The following is a 21,910-nucleotide window of genomic DNA, read 5'->3' as shown; positions in this document are numbered from 1 at the left end:
AGGATACCGATGGCAACGAAAGCAGTCACTAAGCATTCCTTATTCAATGCAACAGAGCTGTCGATATACACATTGCCATCCCCGTTGGGGAATGGGGGCCATTTGACACCCTCGCTAGTCAAGATAGCCAATACCCAACAGCGCCATAGGAGACTAAAAGCAGCACCAACACAAGAAGAAATTGTGTTTGCCTACAGCCATTAATATCCCCCAGCCATGCCACCGATAAACGCCCAACCCCCTCAACCCAAGGCCATTCTGTTATTTGACAGTTTTGACGAAACGCTGGCCTAAAACGTCGGAAATTGACTAATAATGGGGTTAATCGCCAATAACGATCATTCCTGGGCAAGGTAAATTGTCTGTTAAACATGAAGCCATGGAACCAGCTACTAGGCATCAGTTCAAGTATGGTATTACACATATTCACCCATTACATTTACAACCCAAGGGTATAACACATAAGTGTTTTTCACACAGAAAGCTGAAAGCAAATATATCTTGTCTAAGTATTCAAAGACTGATTACGTTTTAACTTCTTATCAGCTAACTTACATATTTTTAACAATGATATGTAAAATAAATACTTCTCTATTAACTAATATTATGAAAAACAAGAAAGGAAGCAAACTTCGGCAAGCCGAAGTTTATATACCCTTGCAGCTATTTCAAAAACTAAATACTCTTTAAAACGTTTAAATTATGATTTACTTGCGTGTATGTTTAAAAACATTGAAGCTATGATGATTTGCAGCTTAATTATTCGATAGTTCCTATGGCAGCTATATGCTATAGTCGTGTGATTTGATGAAATTTAAAACGTAATTCTAAAATATTTAACCATTACTATATCTCGAAGAACTAAAAAAAAAAATAAAAAACAGAAAAGTTATAATTTTTATACCCTTGCAGAGGGTATTATAATTTCAGTCAGAAGTTTGCAACGCAGTGAAGGAGACATCTCCGACCCTATAAAGTATATATATTCTTGATCAGCATCACTAGTAGAGTCGATCTAGCCATGTCCGTCTGTCCGTCCGTCTGTCCGTCCGTCTGTCCGTCTGTCCGTCTGTCCGTCCGTTTATATGCAAACTAGTCTCTCAGTTTTAAAGCTATCTGCATGAAACTTTCCCAAAAGTTGTCTTTCTATTGCAGGTAGTATATAAGTCGGAACGAGCCGGATCGGACGACTATAGCATATAGCTCCCATAGGAACAATCGGAAAAATAAATGAAAAAAATTATAACTTTGCTGTTTTTTAATTTTTTGTTTAGTTCTTGGACATATAGCAATGGTTAAATAATTCAGAATTATGGTTTAAATTTCATCAAAATCGGACGACTATAGCATATAGCTCCCATAGGAACAATCGGAAAAATAAATGAAAATAAATTATAACTTTGCTGTTTTTTAATTTTTTGTTTAGTTCTTCGACATTTAGTAATGGTTAAATATTTGCGATTTACGGTTTAAATTTTATCAAAATCGGACGACTATAGCATATAGCTCCCATAGGAACAATCGGAAAAATAAATGAAAAAAATTATAACTTTTCTGTTTTTTAGTTTTTTGTTTAGTTCTTCGACATTTAGTAATAGTTAAATATTTTCGATTAACGGTTTAAATTTCATCAAAGTCGGACGACTATATCATATAGCTTCAATAGGAACAATCGGAGAAATAAATGAAAAAAATTATAATTTTTCTGTTTTTTAATTTTTTGTTTAGTTCTTCGACATTTAGTAATGGTTAAATATTTCCAATTTACGGTTTAAGTTTCATCAAAGTCGGACGACTATAGCATATAGCTCCCATAGGAACAATAAAAATATATAAAAGACCTATCAAATAATTGAGCTGCAAATCATCATAGCTTCAATGTTTTTAAACATATACGCAAGTAAATTATAATTTTAATGTTTTCAAAAATGTTTAATTCTTGCAATAGCTGCAAGGGTATATGAACTTCGGCTTGCCGAAGTTTGCTTTCTTTCTTGTTTTCATTTATTTTTCCGATTGTTCCTATGAGGGCTATATGATATAGTCGTCCGACTTTGATGAAATTTAAACCGTAAATCGGAAATATGTAACCATTACTAAATGTCGAAGAACTAAACAAAAAATTGAAAAACAGCAAAGTTATAATTTTTTTTCATTTATTTTTCCGATTGTTCCTATGGGAGCTATATGCTATAGTCGTCCGATTTTGATGAAATTTAAATCGTAAATCGGAAATATGTAACCATTACTAAATGTTGAAGAACTAAACAAAAAATTGAAAAACAGCAAAGTTATAATTTTTTTTCATTTATTTTTCCGATTGTTCCTATGGGAGCTATATGCTATAGTCGTCCGATCCGGCTCGTTCCGACTTATATACTACCTGCAATAGAAAGACAACTTTTGGGAAAGTTTCATCCAGATAGCTTTAAAACTGAGAGACTAGTTTGCATATAAACGGACGGACAGACGGACGGACAGACGGACAGACGGACAGACGGACAGACGGACAGATTGACGGACAGACGGACATGGCTAGATCGACTCGCCTAGTGATGCTGATCAAGAATATATATACTTTATAGGGTCGGAGATGTCTCCTTCACTGCGTTGCAAACTTCTGACTGAAATTATAATACCCTCTGCAAGGGTATAAAAAGTAACGATCAATTCTTAAAAGCTTACTATGTTACTCAGCAAAAATTGGATTTTCAGTTAAATGTTAATCTAAGTTATTATCATAGTAAATAAGCCGGAATTATAATTATTAGTTTGCCTTCACCAAATTTTAATCATATTAGGAATCATAATAAATTGCATTCAAGAAATATTCAACTTTTCGCCCACATAAGCACATTAAATTGTTCAATAAACTGACAAAATGAACTAGAGCAAATATTTCACTTTTCGTTATTAAACATTTTCACCCCTAATGCAATTTTAAACAATTATCGACAAAATATACTAGTTTTTCAAGCAAAATGTTGCTCACTTTCTGGAAACGAGTTTATAGTTGGTCTTGACTCTAGACTTATTAAATTTCCAATTATGGGTCATTCAAATTCGAGCGAGCTTTATACTCTGTCGTTATCCACCAAAAATGAGTAACAATAATTTATGTTGTCAAGCATATTGTGTTTAATGGTTTCTCACCTAAGTGTTTAGTCTAACATAATGTTTTTGATGGCCATAAATGCAATTAACACGTGTTCATTTTCAATGGCACAAGTTTATGATTTTAAAATTTTGATAATCCTTGCAAAGAATAAATATTTTAAGCGGATATTCAGCTGTCGTTACGCTGTCTTAACCACTTTTTTTTCTGTGGTCAGCTAAAATAGGTCTTGCACTTGTCCAGGTCGTATAATTTTCACATCAATGAGAATGCTTTGACTTGCCTTTTGGGCAGCGGGCGAGGCGCTCATTAAGCTTAATTCGCTGGGAATCAAATATTTAAGAGATAACCCAGATTGAGACAGGGAAACTCACGTGTGAGTGTGTGCTGCGAAGGCTGATTGAAACTGACACCCAAGGCACTAGCACCTCGCAATGGAGGAATATAAAATGGCTGGACGAACCGAACGCCATGTCCTGTCCGCCGCCACTGTCCTAACGAGCAATTTAGCCAACTCATTGAAGCGGAATTAATGGCAATCGATTTTGTTTGGCGGTCGGCAGACGGAAAACTGTACGGACTGTACGAACTGTAGGGGGGCGAAGGGAAAGGGTCTTCATTAGTGGCAGGACAGCAGAAGGATACCGACAGGACATGCCCCACTTGCCCCTTTCATGTTCGTGTTTGTCTTAAAGCATCTCGCTTTCTCAATTAATTTTAATCGCTTAAGAAAGACTTAAGCTTTAGTGTGGTTTTCCTCCGTTATAAAAGTTTATTTTGTAAATACTTGGTTCGCTAATCGATATTTTAAGCGTGATTATATGCTTGTGCTTTAATGAACAAAGCTCTTTAAACCTCCAATTAACCACCAGATAAAAATACTTAATGAAGAGGATGACAAACATTGCTTCGGACTTTTAAGTAAGTTGTAACTCTTGGCGACCATAAAATAAAATTGACTTTCTTTGCAGGCCAAAACACTTCCTTCCTTCTTTAAATTTTAATTTAGCGCAGAACTTGCTCTCCTTCCTGGCAATGCCACAAATGATCTGCCCAAATGTTTCAATCAACAACTCGGTGAAATGTTAACACTTGCTGACTTGTCCAACTTATGCTTTTCCCCTTTTCGGCTGGCAGTATATGTAAATGGTATATGTATGGACTTATCCCTGTGAAACTTTTCCTGTCTCGCTTGGCTTCGTTTTTTATTACGTTTGGGGTTATGCAAAAAGTTTCACATAAATACAATTCTTGCTCTTTTCAATTTTTACTTTTTTACTTTCAGCTGAATCGAGAAGGATAAACTTTCGGCCCGCTATGCCCAGCAATCGTGTGGGTCCGCCGACTGAGTGCGTGGAGTGCGAGGAGCCCGGTTGCAGATAGAAATTCAGATTCAAATTCAGATTCAGCGTCAGCTACAGATACAGATACAAATTAATTTGGCGCCCGAGCTGAACATGTGTCAAGGCTGCGGGCTGCTTGAAGCTGCTTCTGTAACAACCGCGACGATGCTGTTTGATTTCGGCCAACTTAGGTAAACAGGCAAGGCGAAGGCACACACCACCACACACTCAATCGCAGGCAAAGCCGCAGAAAAACAAACCAATAAACCAGGCAAATGGCAGCGCCCGTCGACGAGAGTGTGCTGAATGCACTGAGGGGCGTGACCTCCGCCCACACCCGCCTGCCCAAGCCGCTGCTGATCAAGATCTACGTGGCCAGCCTGAAGCAGGAGTTCAACCAGGAGCGCCGCATGCTCCTCGAGCTGGTCGGTCCCGAGCTGCAGACCCTCTACGATGACCGACAAATCGAGGTGGGTGCCATTATCAAAAAGTTGGTCAAAATTAACGCAGGACCGAAAATATTTATTTCAAAGTGCATATATTTGGTTTTTCTATTTTTCTCTCTGGGTGTACAATAATTTAAAATATTGGTCTAGAATAACAGATGTCCAGAGAACACATAAATTTAACTTTTATTTTTAATTGTGTATACATTTTCTTAACTTTGTTATCTGCTATCAGAATTAAAAAATAAATTAAACTAGACAATTTGAAACATGAAATATAAAAAATAATTGTAAAATTTAAAACATTTTAATTTTTTTAGAAAATAATATCTAGTAAACCATTAGGGTTTGGCTTTGTTTGGCTTTCAAATAAATTTTTTACACATTTTTCTAATATATTTCTCAATATCGTTCCCTGTTTCCCCTTAGCTGGAGTTCGTGGACATGCACTTTGGCACTGGCGACCTGGAGATTAACCAGCTGGAGCGGGATCCCTATTTGATCGATGACTATCTGCACGAGATCGACACCTGCCACGCCCACACAAAGAGTGTCTTTTTTATGGTGCTCGTGGGCGATGGCATTGGTCGCCAGCTCCTGCCCACCAAAATGGATGAGGACATCTTCACCGCAGTGCTGGCCGATCCACAGATCACAGCTGATCAAGAGGCCCTACTAGTTAAGTGGTACGAAAATGATGAATCTCAATCGAAGCGGCAACTTAAGCAGGATTATCGGTGAGTAAACTTAGTATTCCAAAATAATTATCTCAATTTGAAAAACCATGTGAAAAAGTTTAGCTCTAAATAAGAAAAATCAGATAGCATTTATTGAGAATATTGATTGGTTACACACGTCCCCCAGAAAAAATGACGCCAATCCGCTTTGAAGGCTTTTTTTTCTATTTGCTAGTGCAGTAATCCAGAATTCAAACTGCAAACGAAATAGTTATGGACAAAGTTGCTCAATATTTGTCAAAGTTCCGTTTCCGTTCCATTGTCTGAAATTAGCCATGTCCCACATTCGTTTTGTTTGGCAACTCAATTGGTGCTGAACTTTGGCAAATATTGTGATTGGCGGGTAAAAAGGGTTGGGGACATAGCAAATATGGAAATGTCAACACTTGATCCGACGACTGGAATTAGTCCACAAGTTATTGATTGGCATACATTATTCCAGACTGCTGCCCGTGGATGCCTGGCTTGCAGAATCACAGCAGATGCAGCGATTTCTGGAGGTGACCCTGCAATCGCTGGTCCAAAAGGCCAGTGCATCTGACCGATCGGCGGATTTTGTGGATCGGGTTCAGCAACTTCGACGCACACAGATCGAAAGAGAGGTCACACAAGCCATGGGTAAGTAGTTTTCTTACTTTTAACATTCATTATTTTAAATACTTTTTTACTTATCTTTTATTAGCTCTTACTAGCGAAAAAATCTTGGCAGTTTTTCGAGAACGTGCCGCGCAGAGCAGCAAGCGTGATGTCGAGGCTTTAGAAAGACTGCGGAAAATCAAGGACGAGCTCACCATGAACCTCTCAACGGATAATCACACAACTCTGGTGTAAGATATATCAATTTTATATTTAATTCCAAAGAAATCTATGAGATACTTTTTAAATATCACTCAGTATTTCAAGTCACTTATAGAGTAGTATAAATTATACATCAGCCTTTTATCACATTAATACCTATCACAATTCATACAACTTAAATAAACCGTTCTCCATAAAGTGAAAAAGTTTCATTATCATAACTTTTACCACCTCCGAATGGGTAGACAAAAACGCATTATTAGCTCATGCAAAGTTAACATACATTAAAACTTTGTTTTTGCCAAATCACTTTTTTACTCAAAAGCTCTGACGATTTATTCAGAGTGAAAAGTATTTATGCTATAAAAACTTTTGATTAAAAGGCACCCAATTTACTATATTAAACAGTTTGAAGCAAATAGCATAAGCTGCTAACTACCATTAAAAGTAATTATATTCATAACAATACAACTTTTTTGTATAGTACTTTTATACAATAATTTAAATAAATAGTCTTGTTCAATACCTTGTTCAACAAATTTAAATTATGTTGTTTCAAACTGTTTTGTTATCAACGGGTAACAGAAGAAAACATATGTTGTGTGCATTTTTCGTTAAGATTATATGTTATATAAATTGTAATTAAAGTATTTCATTTATATCAATAACAAGCGAGAACAATTAATTAAACACCATTGGTGTTTTGTAGACATTTGTCAGGACAATTAAGTATTTTGGGTTACTCGAATGTAATTATGGGCCACCAGAGATTCGTGATTATGATTACCTGCTAATTACGGCTGTGGCCACTTTACAGGGTGCCTGGTAGTGCTGCCAGCGAGGCCATCGATCCGGACAACGAGGACCACGAGTCCTACCTGAGCAAGTTCAAGAACAAGGTCACCGACAAGCTGCGCCTGCTAATCGAGGCACACATAACCAATGATCCCGACGTAATCAAGGGGAGGAAAAAGACTGTGCAGGTGAGTTTGGCCAGCCATCGGAGGCCATTAGTTCAACAGACAGGTAACAAAACGCCTGGGGCCGCGAATTAAATTAAATGTACTTCTCTCAGCTTTCTCCCCACTTCTCTAAACCGCTGACCACTTATTTAATCAGCAGCAATTCTGATTGTTATTCGTTGGTGGGCCAACGGCTGAACCGAAGAATCATAAATTAATTCCACGAATTACGCTCAAAGGAGCCGGCCTTTATGATTCTGTTTTACCTTGTTTTTTATGCTATTTTTGCCGAGCTTTCCTTGGGTGTTCGCCATTGCTTACGGTTCCGCTTATGGGCCACGCCACAAAGTCTCTTGTTCTTAGCTAATGGCTGCGTGTTAATTAAATGTTTGGCATGTGGCAGGTGAATTAGGCTTCAAAGAAAAGTTTCTGGCATGGGAGAAAACTTCTATAATATGCAGAACAGCAAACAATTCTTTGGGCAGTTTAGAAACATTTTAAAAGTAAAATGACTTTAAATAAATAGAAAACTGAACTTTCAGCATATGCGTATAACGATAAAGTTGTCATTTGCAGAATAACACAATTTTGCGAAATACAAATAAAACACAAGCCACTCTTAAGAATAATGTCATAAGAATGTGTGTAGGAATGAAAACTTGTCATAGATTCTCTTTATATCAGCTTTTACCTGAAATATGTGGAGATATTCGTTGGGCAATTGCAATTTCCAGGAAAATACAACTAAACCTGCTCGTGTGCATTTCCATCTTATACATACAGTTGTGATCAAAATAATATTTCATAAAACAAAATGTTATTTTTCAATTGTTTGTTCTATATCCAAAATAGTAAAGATCCAAAAAATTAATTTTATATGTGTCTTTGGGTTGTTATTAAATGAATTTTAAAATCAAATTGAATTGCAATTTGAACAAATAAATTGATGGCACCATCCAAATAAATTACTTATATTCTTAATGAGTAAGACATTTGTCTTTATTCGTAAAATCTCACATAATTTCAAAAGCAATTGTATTTTTTGAATGCCTTTCAGTTGGATTGTTGCTATGATTTTGATCACAGCTGTATATGTGTGCAAAGGCACAAAATGGATGCCCGAAAAAGTATGCTTTGCATATGACAGTTGTCGAAATTGAGTTTGAAAGAGATTTCCTGCAATAAAAACCAATTGGAATCGAGATGGCCCACAAAATGGCAAATGGCTGAGGAAATCGGTTAGCTCAAGGTTGCCGCTGCTCTCCGCCTTTGAGCTCCACTCAGATCGCCTTCCGTTCCAATTGCGGTTTTCTGCATGGCCCTGCATTGCATAAGTTCACTCGTCGCCACTTTTCGCCCCCGTTCACGCCCCTTTGCCCCACCAAACGCCACCTCCTGTTGGCTTTTGTTGAAAGCATTTAACATTTCAGCTCGGTCGCAGCCGAAGGACGAGGCGTAATGCGAACTGGTCGCTGCCATTAGCGGGCCATCACGAGTGCTGCACTTAGAACATTTTTGGGGCCCATGAAAGTTCAGGAAAACCATAACAACAAACTTATACCTGTATTTTTTAAATATGATTTTGTTTGCTTAATTATAATAACGGCTTAATAAACAGATAGATGGAAAGATTCCAACATTTTAAGATCAACATTAACTATGAAAAGTATAAAATATTTACGCTGTTTAAGCGAAAATAAAAAAAATTTTAAGTACTTTTGAGGAAAGTTTTTCGAAGGCTTCAAGGACTGAATAGAAACTTTAAAGATATTTTTTAACTGCGATGCTCAAAATAAAAAAAATATGCTTTTTGAAAGTAATTAATTATTTAAAAAACAATTTTTTTAATTTTAATATTTTTATTTTCGCTTTAGAGAAAGAGGAAACTAATTATTATATTTAATAAATGTTTGTTATTAATTTTTTATCAAAAAACATAATTGTGGCATCAAATTTTGTACTAAGGTATACTTGAATATTTACATTAAACTTACCAACCATTTGTTTTCTCTATAAGTAAGTGCTAACAATTTTCTTTGTGTGCAAGCACCAGTTTCAAGTTACAAGTTGCCGGCTCACTGCTCCGAGCTCTAGCCTCGCCTTCGTAGTTTTCCTTTCACGGCGTGGCTTGCCCCCTCCATCGCCTCTGACATGTTAACACACTTACACTTGGGCACAATGTAGCCACGCCCAGCCAGCCAGGTCGTCCCTTGTTTGCACTTAACGGTGCAGCAACATAAACTGCATTCAGGCCCGGTCAACACCCCTCCAATTCCCATTTCCCCCTGCCGATGCGGATAAAAGTGTTGCAAGGGAAAAGCCCATCTCCACCGGCTCTTTGACAAAATGTTGTGGCATTCGTTGCCGCAACCAAGAAATATGCAAAGTGTGTAGCCCCCTTCTCCTCCCCCTCCTCGTTCGCCCACACTTCGCCATAATCCCCACCTGGTGCAACACGTCGTATGAGCAACCCCTGAGTGTGAGTGAAGACCACGCACTCTGCTGAAATGAAATTAAAGCAACTCAAATGCCAACTAATTAAGCGGCTGCTGAGGTGGCTTTAAGAGGGTAAGTGAAAGCAGCTTCTGGCTATATTGATTCGGTAGTCTTGTCGCCGAGAAATGCATTACACAGATGCTGTCAATTGAGATTTACAAAGCAAAAGCCGCTTACTGGCAAGAAATGGCATAAGAGACTCCGCCGCAAAGTCAGACACAGTCTGAGCTCGAGATCCTGGCAAGGACAGTGTGATGACTACTTGTTAGTGGCAAACATGCCATTGCCAGACAAGGTGAGTGACACTCACAAAAAAAAAATGAAGTTTCATGTAACAACTATAAAATTGCCCTGGGACATATTTACGTAATGTGACATTTTTAGCAAAATTCTTTGCTAAGGAGCACTTTTATGTCATTTTCTGATTTAAGCTAATATTTCAAACAATAATCTTTTTTTTTTATCATTGTACCAAAAAGTTATAGACACCTAAAGTAATTTTACAAAAATGTTATGGACAAAAATCCCTTTAACTTTTAAATTTTAAGTTTGTTCTTCTAATTAAATTTTGTTATTATTTAAAAAGGTATTATTTTAACAGGTATTTATCCACTTAGTGCTTATTAAATGCCTTAATTGCAATTGTTTTTCTCTTATCACTTGGTACTGGCCGGGTTTTATTATAAATTAGTGTACTAGTCACTAAGTACAACCTACTCAAGCCCAGCAGGTGGGTGAAGGTAAGGGTAAAAGAAAAGGCAAAGGCAAAGGTAAACAAAGTTACGTGGCAAACACGCTGAATCCCACTCACTCGCATTCAGGCTGATGGGGAACTGATGTTGATGCTGATGCTGATGACGAGGTCTGTTCTTGGGCACACTTGGCAATACATGTGCGAGTCTATTTACTCGCTGGCAGAACATCATCAACAGTGTGAGTCGAGGAGGAGGACCCCTTAGAGGTCACATGCGGAAGCTGGAAGCTGATCCGAGATGAATAACTAAAGAGAGTGGATGTAAAAGACACCGGAATAGTGTAACGTGGCTGCTGGTGGCAGGTGGCTGGCAAATCCAATTACGGACAAGCCACACAAGCTACCGGCTGGCAACCATTCAAAAATAAATTTCTATGCAAATGATTCCCGTATGCCTGCCATCAAAAATAATTGCATTCTGGAAAAATGTCATACAGACCGCTGACCGTGTTTAACAACTGGAATTTGAATTAAAATAATATTTAACGCATTTTATAATTATTCATACGTTGGTTTAACTTCTGAAAACGAGTCATTTAATTGATATGTTAAACTCTAAAAAGCGGACTGCGAATCGTATTGATTTAACTTGTTACCTGTCACATATGTGGGGATAATTGATAGCAGCAGATGGCATCACATGGTAATTAAACATCAAATTAAATTCACATTTATCACGCTCAAATTATGCTGAATGACAAATAGAGTATGCAATCTTAATTGAATATATCATCTTAAACCTGTAAAAGGAACATATAAATGTAAATTTATAGTTTTAAAGTTTTCGTCAAAACTTATTTTTAGTGGCAACAGTACGTATGAGTGATATGTGCATTGAAGACATACCCATAAGCCCATAAAAAAAATTAAATGCAAAAAAGTCTTCTTTGTATATCACAAACACAGCACATAGTATGAGCTTTTGAAACTAGGACCATAAAGTGTTTATACAGAACATATATTACGCACATAGTTTGAGCTGGTGGGACTAGAACCATAAAATGTTCTCACAGAATTAGACCGACTTAGTGTTGTCGTTTAATACCAATTATATATATTTAGAAACACATTTTATAAAAATAGCTTTGTCATATATTTTGTACTTTTCCTTGTGATTCCAGGAAATCTTTCACGAGCACGCGACGCACCTGCGCATCCTGCGGGAGCACACGGACAGTGCCGCCCTGGTGGAGTCGCGGGTGCCGCAACAGCTCCGCCAGAATCTGATGGCCAACTTTCGGAACGGAAGTCGACATGCGCCGTACTTCATCTGCGGGGCGGACGGGAGCGGCAAGAGCGCCATTTTGAGCCACCTGTACGTGCAGGTGGGCAGTTGGTTCGGGTCGTCCACGCGCGTTCACCGGGTGATCCGCTTTGCCAAGGCCACGCCCCGATCCGCCTACAACCTGGAGCTGCTGCGCGTCGTGTGCCAGCAGATCTCCATAATCTTCAACATCCCGGAGGGCTATTTGCCCAAGGACGCCTCCTTCGATCCGCTGTACATCAACACCTGGTTCCAGAATCTCCTTCGGAAGGTGGAGGACATGGCCAACGATGTCCTGTTCCTGTTCATCGACGATCTGCATCTGCTGAATCCGCTGGACTGCGATATTGTCACGGCCCTGTCGTGGCTGCCCACCTCGCTGCCCTGGAACGTTCAGATCATCTGCAGTTCCACCACGCCCGTGGAGCAGCTTAAGTTCACCCCGATGCAGCGGGATCGCTTCAAGTCCGCCGAGTACCAGTTCGACCTGAGTCTGGGCGACTACGCCGCCCGGCTCAAGATTCCGCCGCAGTGCATCCCGAGCGACGTGAGCTTCGCCCTTTACGTGGAGCAGCAGTTCGACCAGCTGGAGCGGCACTACGGCCGTCAGGCGGTGGGCGGACTGGCGTCCTACATCACCTGCTCCGAGTACGGGCTGAGTGAGACGGAGCTGCTGGAGCTGCTCATGCCCACCGACGACCCGGAGTCACTCATCGAGACCAAGAGCGGTCACTTCTCCTTTGCCACCTTCAAGAAGATCCACCGCGAGATGGGTGAGTAAATGATTTCCGAAAGGATTGTCGGGTATTAGGATAAAGATATGGCTTATAAACCTACTTAATTTTCATAGAAACTAAACTATTGGGTAGAAAATTTTATCAATAAGTTGAGTATTAAATTAATATTACGAAAGTATCAAAACGAAACATATGTGGTATTAAAATTAGGCATTAGACAACAATTTTAGAATCTTGGGTATAAAAATGAAACTAAAAGGGTTGGGGTATATTAATTAAAATTGAATTATTCTTTAATACAGTCTGTAGTTTCTTTTCAAGACATACTTACTTATTCTTTAAGTATTCTTTTCAATAAACGTAGGGTTACGTTAAGGTTAATATACTATATATGTTAGACATATATTCAAAGGCACTTGGGTTAAATGTAATTAGCCTTAGACATTTGTTAAAAATCAATTGACACTTAGTAACCAGATACGTTTATTAATAGTGTACTGAATACATCTTTTAAGCCAAACAATTTTTTTTCGATGTTTGGCAGACCTATTGCTGCTCCTGCACGACAAGATAATGTCCGGCAAGGTGCTGATCCAGTGGCGTCACAACTACTGCTCGTCGGTGGCCAAGCGGCGGTACATGGACGTCCAGAGGACGCGCAGCCTGCACAGCGAGCTGGCCAACCTGTTCTTCCCGCAGGACGAGGACGAGAGCACGCTGGAGAACGAGTCGAATCGCAGCGAAACGAAGTCGGTGATCAGCCTGAAGGAGAGGGAGCGTGAGAAGGACTCGCTGTCGGCGGTGTCGGCCGTTTCCGCCGGGCGGAAGTCATCGTCCACCCATCACAACGACGACACCTCCACCTTCTACAATCCCATTGCGGCGGATGTCAGCTACAGCATGCGGCACGTGGAGGAGAGCTGGCACCACCTGATGCGATCCGACGACACCACCCGGTTCAAGCAGATCGCTGTCTGCAACTTCGACTTCCTGCTGGCGGCGGTAAGCTACCCAATTAGTTGTTTCCCTTCTACCCAGCTGGAAACGCAATCAGTGAAACACCACCAGCCGTCAGTTGCTCTTAATTGCCTGGCTAATTTGGCAATCAAACTGACAGTTTTCGCTTACATGTCAAAATTTAGCACCAGCAAGTGGGCACAAAGTTAATTTGCTCATTCAAAGGGACAGCTGACGAGTGAGTGCTGAAAGTGAGTGCTGAAAGTGAAACTAAGTTATGGGGAAAAATGGTTTATTTATTATTGATTGTGCTTTCCGTCACTCTGTAAATCATTGAGTGGAAAATTCAGTTTTATAGTTCAAATTTAGATTGGTAGCTTAAAACTGGTCAACTGTATCGAAGAAAAAAGACAGCTTACTATTAAAATGAACTTTTGTAACATTGTACAGTGACCTTAAAAATAGGTTGTAACCAGAAGACTTTTAAGCTATTCTAATTTAATTTTTCGCTAAAATAGCTTACACAACCACTCTTATTGTTTTACACCAGGTAGTAAATAAATGCTCTTATTCCCTTTAATGAACATTAGGTTAAATGTACATTGAAAGGGCTGCTTTAAAATCCCAAAAATATTTTTCTGTGAAGAAAAAGTCTGACTTCAATAAATCCCAAATGCTGCCAAATAGCTTAATACTTTTAATTGAAAAAGACAGGCAGATAGACAGCAGAAGTCGAGCTCAGTAGGAGGCTCACAAAAGTATAATGTGATAATCAAATTTGAGAGGATTTTCGGTTCAAAAAATTCCAAATTTAAGCCAAACTCGGGCAACTGTCGGTTCTTTTTTTTATTTCGCTTGCCTAATTGTTTCACTGCAGTTGGCCATTTGCCATCCAGCTCATTTAAATTTAATTCCATTTTGTTTTATTCAGTCGGGAAAGTATGCAATTAAACTTTTGTGTCTCTCTCAGCATGTGTACGTGGAAGTTTTATTTTTTGATGTGAGCCAATCAAATTAACGATTTTGTTTGTGTTTTTTTTTGTATGCTTTTGTAAAATGAATTTTCTGATCAATTTTGAACTGCCAATATTTGCATTCCCGACGGCAAACATGGAAACCGTACATAGAGAAAACATGAAACACACATAAATAAAATATGAACCATTTTGCATCTAATTAACGCCCAGTCCAATTGAATTCAAAATCAATTAAATCGATTTCACACTACTTAAATTGTGTAAATTGAGAGGTCTTTAAATGCGAGGACTTTGTTTATATGAAGTATTTTAAAAATGTCTGGAATTATAGGGATAAAACAGGGTAAGACATCTTATTTAATTAACTCAGCTTTGTTGTCGCTTAAATTCCCAAATATAAAGGCTGTCAAGAATGCCTTTCTATTAACACAAATATGTAAACACACTTTGGATGAAAAGCACACCAGTTGACATTAAGTGAGAAGGGTTGTATTCTATTGTTTTTATTATTTATTGATCGAAATCAGACATTTATTGCTAAATTGACACTTAAGCTGGTAGAATAAAAATGACAGCACGGGTAGATTCAGAATTAATTTCATTTATTTTATGTAGGCATAGCAAAGAACTGAATAAGTGATTTTTATTGAGATGAAAATTGTGTTGATATCTACTTTTGACATTTGCTTGTTGGTAGTTAATTAGGCTCGTATTCGAAATATGTAAGTCGGTTTTGGGCAACTTTCATAGGAAAATATGACCTTTGGCTGGAAAAGCTTGACTTGTTTGCATTTATTGTTAAGGGCATTTTACAGAATCTCTTTTGCATGTTTCTGATTTTATCTTCTGCTAATTTATTTATAATTAATTTCAGGTACAAACGGTGTCGATCAGCTACCTGCGCTGCCTGATTGAGCACGTACGCTGCTACATCCTGGACAGGGATATCGAGCTGATCTACTACACGATCCGGAAGTCGAGCGATGTCCTTACCCGCGACCCCATGCAGCTGGGCTCCCAGCTGATATCCTGGCTGCGTCCGATCAGCGAGCACGACGACGACGACAACTCGCTGCTGAGCATGACGGTCCGCTCGGCGACCGCCTGGTGCGACGGCTATGCGGTACCGCTCCTGGTGCCGCTCACCGGCTGGCTGCCCGCCCCTCTGCCCTCGCAGATCCGCACCATGACGGTATCCGGAACGGGATGCATTCGGGCCGTCTTTCTGGCCCCCACCAAGCAGCATCTCATCCTGGCCACCAGTTCTGGCGACGTGCAGCAGTGGCACATCATGAGCAACTCGCTGGAGCACATCTTCAAGGGTGAGTGCGGGGAGTAATGGCAATGGCAATGGTCCGCCATCAGACGAGTTAATCTGCGACATCTGCTCCTCTTTAACTTGCTGCAGGACACACTGCGGCAGTCACGTGCCTCCTGGTGGCTCCCCAGTCGGAGTCGGAGTTGCTGCTGACCGGCTCCGAGGATGGCACTGTGCTCGTGTGGCACGTAGGGTTCCGCGAGCGACGGGCGCACATTAAGTGAGTACACTGCGAGAAAAAAATGGGGTTTTAAGAACAAAATATTCAATTTTTCTTAGCTTTAAACAATTGTACATCTGCTTTCCAAATTTTTAAATTTTCCATTCAAGTTCATTAACAAATTACCACAGCTCATGTATTTGGTACCACTATACTTTCCGAAAATAATAAATACGGACTAAAAAAATATCAGGGACCGTAAATAATAAATGTTAAATTAATTAAAAAAAAAACAAAATCTAATATATAATAATACTTGTTTTTTGAGCGATTTAATAATACTTAAAGTATAATCATTAAGTGTGATTTTTATCGTTTATAATGACTACGGTCCCTGAAAAAAAATGCATTTTAAGCTGTGTTGTACCTATTTTAATAACATAATTAATAAAAAAAAGTTTTATGTTTCTCTTCTCTTAATTTTAATGTTTTTTTTTTCTTTTTCTTTATTTTAATGGTCTTTTACTATTATAACCAAATTATATAAAACATACAAATAATATATTAAATATACTTTAAGATATAGTGAAAGACGTACAATGATTAACAAAGTTATAAAATAATATAATATCAGTGTAATCCAAAAAAAAAAAACGATTTCCAATTTAACAGCGATTTTCTGCTTAACTTAAGAAGCTTTTCATTTTCAATTTCCGGAGTAATGCCTTGATTTATAGACTTTATATATCTCTGTGTACGGAGCTCTTACGCCACTTTATCGTTCCCATTTTCCCATTCGTCGCCTCGAGCGTAATTTGTAAATCTCTGCAGGCGCAATTTATCTAAACACCCTCCGCTTCTCCGTTTACCCTAGCAACGCCCACACGGCTCCCATTACGGGCGTGGCAGCTGGCGTCAATAACACGCTCATCATAAGCAGCAGCGAGGATGCAACCATCGCCATCACGGACCTGGCCAGCGGCAAACTGGTGAGCAAACTCCTACACAATAGGCCACACATGCGGGGGATTCATTTAGCCCTAATGGCCATTTCCAGCGAATTAAAAGCGGGACAATAGAGACTTTATAACTTTTCAGGGAATTTTCATGCATGAATTAATTTGAAAACATTTTATGCGGTGGCGGTCACAATTTAATTCACACAGTAAAGTACCTGTTTGGTTGACCAAAGCACGCACTTAAATATCTTAAATTACTAATGTCATTAGCTCTGTGTGAATGCTTTTTGCACTATTTAAAGATCAAAAACATAATAAATTTACAGCTAAATCGTTAAGAATGATGCTATTCTTGTGAAAAATTTAATTCTTCAAACGTACATTACACCTTTACAGCTTTTACAATATATGAAAAATCATAATTTATAGAGATAAATAAAGACAACGCAATTCTCTTGCCTCAAATATTTTGGCCTCTTTTGTTTTATGCCAAGGAAAGATCTAAGCTTTTGATTAAGGGCTTAAGCATACTCAATAAATTAATAAATTGTTTACAATTGTTTGACAAAAGCTAGTTTACAGTTTTATGTAAAACCTTTTAATTTTACCCATTTGTTTCAATTTCTAGTGATTGAAATCGATTAGCTCCTGTAAATTAAAGTAAACAACTCGTCGATTGGTTTAATAAATTATTTTTGATGTCCCATTTAAAATTCATCGAACGCTTTTCATTTTTGGCAATGAAAAGTACATTTGCCGAAGCTAATTGCGAAACCACGCCGCAAACCAGATCAAACAGACCGAATGCATTTGCATAATTTCTCTGGCCCAAATAAATTCCACCTAACTATGCTGCATGCTCTCATCAAACAGAAGGCAAGGTCATGGGTGAATTTTGTGGGGTGAATGGCGTTGGGTTGGATTGCGTTGTTGCCATCTGGCTGACATGTGTGTGCTGTTCGTTGAACAAGGGCTTACACATTTCGCGGCCTGGCAAATGAACCGTGGCAGGAGGCTGCCGGTGGTGTCCTGTCCTGTCCCACTTTTCCGCTTCCGCCCAGCCATAAAGTCATACTAAGTAGATATTGCAGAGACGCACACATTAAACTGTGATTACCCACAATGCCTCATGTTTGCATATCAAGCATGTGTGTGTGTGTGTCTGTTTGTATGTGTGAGGGGGGAAACACGGTGTCCTTGTTCTCGTCCTTGTCGTCGTCCTGTTGACACACATATAGAAATTAGATTTATTGCCACTCGGTTGGCCTCGGGCATATTTTAAAGTCAATTTCGCTGACTCGGCTGCTGCAAGCCCTTCAGGATTTTTCCGCGACTCTAGATAAGCGGCTGCAATACTCTTCCCTTACGACCGGTAGTGCGACACATACTCTCACACACACCTACAATTACGTGCTTTTATCGAATTAATTACGATATTACGTATACGCCGTGTCATGCCGGCATTTCCATTCATGTCGCCGGCGGTTTTCTTTTTCGCTTTTTTTTTATTTTTTTGAAGTCCGGGTAATTTATCAAACTTTTGGCATTTTCCGCTGTTGCTTCCTGGGATGAGGAACTTTGCATGCTAGGTGGCAATTAACTTAATGCATACGAAATGTGACAAACAAAAGGGAGCACCAAATTGAGGGTAGCACATGTGACACGCAATCCAAGTCAAAGTCGGTTGGCAACAAAGCTCCCCTTTCATTGTCAGTGATTAATACTTAAAACCCCTTCGTTAAATTGGCATTAAAACCAAACGACGTTCGATGAGCATATATGACAAACAAACTGTCCTTCTCCTAATAAAATGTTGTAAATAGTAACAAAAACATTTCGATTTTGATGAATAAAGATAATAAAGCAATTAAATTATTTTCATAGGGAAACAAAATGTAGATATCCTTTAGAAGTCTCTAGTGAACTTAAAAATATTAACTTAATTTTTACTCAGCAGATTTCAAATTGACACATCTGCCAGATTCCGATTCGTTTTTGTATGTCATTGTATTAATTTATTACTCATATATTTTTAAAAAGAAACGGGATTGTTTTTTTAAACATATATATTGCAAAATAATGTTATTTTGATTGCATATTTCGCTGACGGTTTATTGGGGTTAAAACAACACGTTTAACGTTGCTTTATACAACTTCCCCCTTTTAAACTCAATTTATGCAATTATTTTTTCAGAGACATCGCATCACCCATCACCGCGGGCCGGTGAGTGGGATTTTGGTGGCCGGGGCCTGCGATGTCCTGATCTCGGGCAGTCACGACAGGACCATTTGCGTTTGGAACCTGGAGAACTTCTGCCTGCTGAATACCATGCAGATGACGAGTCCCGTGCTCCGCATCGACATTTCCTGTAACTCGGTGAGTTTATGTGCCCACAATTAATTGGGGAAAAATGACTTTTTATGGTTTAAAGTCGGCAAGTGCATCCTTGGCGAATTTACAACACACACTCACACCCCGGTCCTTATGTGGCTTTCTCAAATTTAACGAAACAAACTTCTGGCAAAGACAAAAGTTGAGTCCTTAAGGGGATTTCCCCACCCATCATCATGCTCAACTGAAAAGCTTTAAAATAAATTCCTGCGCTCGAGACGGGAAAAAAAACATAATAAAATGCGAGAATGGCAAGCTTTAAGCCATATTCCACTTGAGTGAAGCGTCCCAAGTAACCGAATAACGAAAAGCGCCATTTAAGGGAACATAAACGCCAGAGACGACATGGAAAAATGGCAAAAGACTGAAATCCTGCAAGTTTAAAGCATAGCACAATGGATGGACGACAAAATAGATTCGCTGAGATATGACAGATAAAGCTGGGTGACTTGACAACTTCGCGGGGAGCGGAGGGGTAGGGAAGGGGGTGGGTGAGGGGTAGAGTAAGAGTGAGCATTTTCCGGAGGAAATTCTAATAAGTGATTTCGGCTTGGGGACGCATTACGCGCCAAATCCTTTGTTGTCAATCAGCTTGACAAAAAACCAGATGTGTGTGTGGGTGTGTGTGTGTGTATGCGTGGGTTCGTGCCTGCCAGTGCCTCTATCAATAAGTATTGCATACTTAGCAGCAATTTGGCACGCAAAATAATATCAAGATACCGACGGGCAACTCCCCAACATTGATGTCCTTTGTCAATGGCAACTGTGCCACGTTCCCATCCCATCTCATCTCATCTTATCCCCACTCCATACAAGCCCAACGCCAGGCAATTGATGTGTGCTACCACTTGTCTCCCGCTCCATAAGTTTCCCCTCATCCATTTGGGGTGCCCCAGCAAATCCACAATAGACAGACAACAGGAAAAAGCAACTGTAATTCAAGGTGCGCCCGGGCTGCAGCTCCTGGCTCAAGGAAATCTCCTAGGATAACATACCACTCAACAGTTTATGCACTGAAAAAAAGAATGCTTAACTTTAGACCTCCTATTGCAAAGCAAAAATAACGAAGCATTTAAAAAATGCGATCTAAACTAATCAAACACCTTTATACCAAATCGCAAAGTGTCTTTATTTACCATATACATATTCCTTTATGGTATATTTAATAAATACCTTGAACTACCTTTCTAAACATTCAAAGTTAATTTTTTTTTTATTCCAATTTTTTTATAAGCTTTAAAATCTAAGTTTTAAAAAACATTTTTCCGAGTGCCTAAGCCATCTCGCATTTCAGACAACAGAACAGCAGAACTGAAAAGCCAAAGACAAAGTAAGATATAGACCAGGAGAGCGATTCAATTACCCGTGGACTTTGGCGGGCTCCGGCTCCTTCAGATCGAAAAACTCGTGGTGTCCTTTGCCGTCACGGAAAATACAATTTCACACATTAAACAAAAGTGATGGCGAAAATTGAGGGAAAATTGCCTATAAGCAGGCGGAAAAATTGTTTCGCGATAACAAGGACATCTCCTGTTGGGCTGGACTTTCTTCCCTTTCCAAATTGAAATGTATTTTCGCACAGACATGAGTACATGCATACCATATAACGATATACGTACATGTATATACACACGAACACTTCAGTTTGTGGGTAGAGGAGCCCCTTGGGCAGGATTCTTAGCCAAGGAAAATGGCAAAAGGAAATCAACTTTCTTGCTCTTTGGCCTGCATCCTGATAGCTTCGTGGCACGGCAGTGACCCAGCCACGCCCCTCACCCGCCCCCTGGGAGAGCTTCCTGTAAGCTGGCCTCAAATTGAAATGCTTCAGCCTGTGTTGGCTGTGTTGGTAAAATGCAATTAATTAATTTTCGATTACCTCGTCAACGACCGTTAATGTGCAGAGAACTCAATCCATAATTATGACGAAAATTGTTAATTAATCAGCCTGAATGGCTCAAAAATAAAAATTCCATCACGAATTTTATATGAACCAAAATGTATTAAAAACTGTGGTCATTACCAAAGGATGTTTAAGGGTTTTTTTAAATTACATATTAAATAATATACAAGGAAACAAATTTCTAATCTTTTCGAATGAAACATACATGAAAATACACTATTAAATGTGTCTAAAAGTATGCAATATGTGCTTTCAATTCGGTTATCCGATAGAATTGTAACCAAAGTCCACGTTTCTATTTTATATTGCATACTTTTAGACATATCAATAATTTATTCCAATTATTGTATTTCCTTAGCGATTTTTGTAACACATTTTTTGAACATTTGCACTTATGAATTTTAAAAGTGCATATGTTTTATATAACTTTAATATGAATATTATTTTCTTAAACTTTCAGGTTTTCCTGTTGGCTTTGTGTGAGGACAATGCGTTGTATGTTCGTACTTTGGCCACCGGAAAGGAGCTGCATACTCTTAAGGGACACAAGTCGAAGGTGAGTTGGAGGTAGCCTCTTTCTGGATACTGATTCTAG

The 21,910-nt window shown here is 39.0% G+C and overlaps 1 protein-coding gene across 5 annotated transcripts in view; it reads left to right on the top strand.

Annotated features, from left to right (window-relative positions):
* Positions 1-21,910, top strand: part of LOC108138774 (NACHT domain- and WD repeat-containing protein 1) — a 42,579-nt gene that overhangs the window by 13,394 nt on the left and 7,275 nt on the right. For all 5 annotated transcript variants that reach the window (XR_001774145.2, XM_017261261.2, XM_017261269.2 and 2 more), the window contains exons 3-14: positions 4,401-4,928; positions 5,334-5,641; positions 6,084-6,259; positions 6,324-6,468; positions 7,257-7,422; positions 11,773-12,688; positions 13,197-13,654; positions 15,461-15,908; positions 15,995-16,124; positions 16,939-17,053; positions 19,218-19,400; positions 21,776-21,871. Coding sequence is in view for 4 of the 5 variants with exons in the window: in XM_017261261.2 (XP_017116750.1) it covers positions 4,734-4,928; positions 5,334-5,641; positions 6,084-6,259; positions 6,324-6,468; positions 7,257-7,422; positions 11,773-12,688; positions 13,197-13,654; positions 15,461-15,908; positions 15,995-16,124; positions 16,939-17,053; positions 19,218-19,400; positions 21,776-21,871 (3,336 nt within the window). In the remaining variant the exon portion in view is untranslated. The remainder of the gene's footprint in view (positions 1-4,400; positions 4,929-5,333; positions 5,642-6,083; positions 6,260-6,323; positions 6,469-7,256; positions 7,423-11,772; positions 12,689-13,196; positions 13,655-15,460; positions 15,909-15,994; positions 16,125-16,938; positions 17,054-19,217; positions 19,401-21,775; positions 21,872-21,910) is intronic.

This window comes from Drosophila elegans, unplaced genomic scaffold (genome assembly GCF_018152505.1).
Source record: "Drosophila elegans isolate 14027-0461.03 unplaced genomic scaffold, ASM1815250v1 contig_183, whole genome shotgun sequence".
In the NCBI taxonomy this organism is placed as follows: domain Eukaryota; kingdom Metazoa; phylum Arthropoda; class Insecta; order Diptera; family Drosophilidae; genus Drosophila; species Drosophila elegans.
Note: the sequence above shows the minus strand (reverse complement) of the source record. Positions and strands in the feature narration are given on the sequence as shown.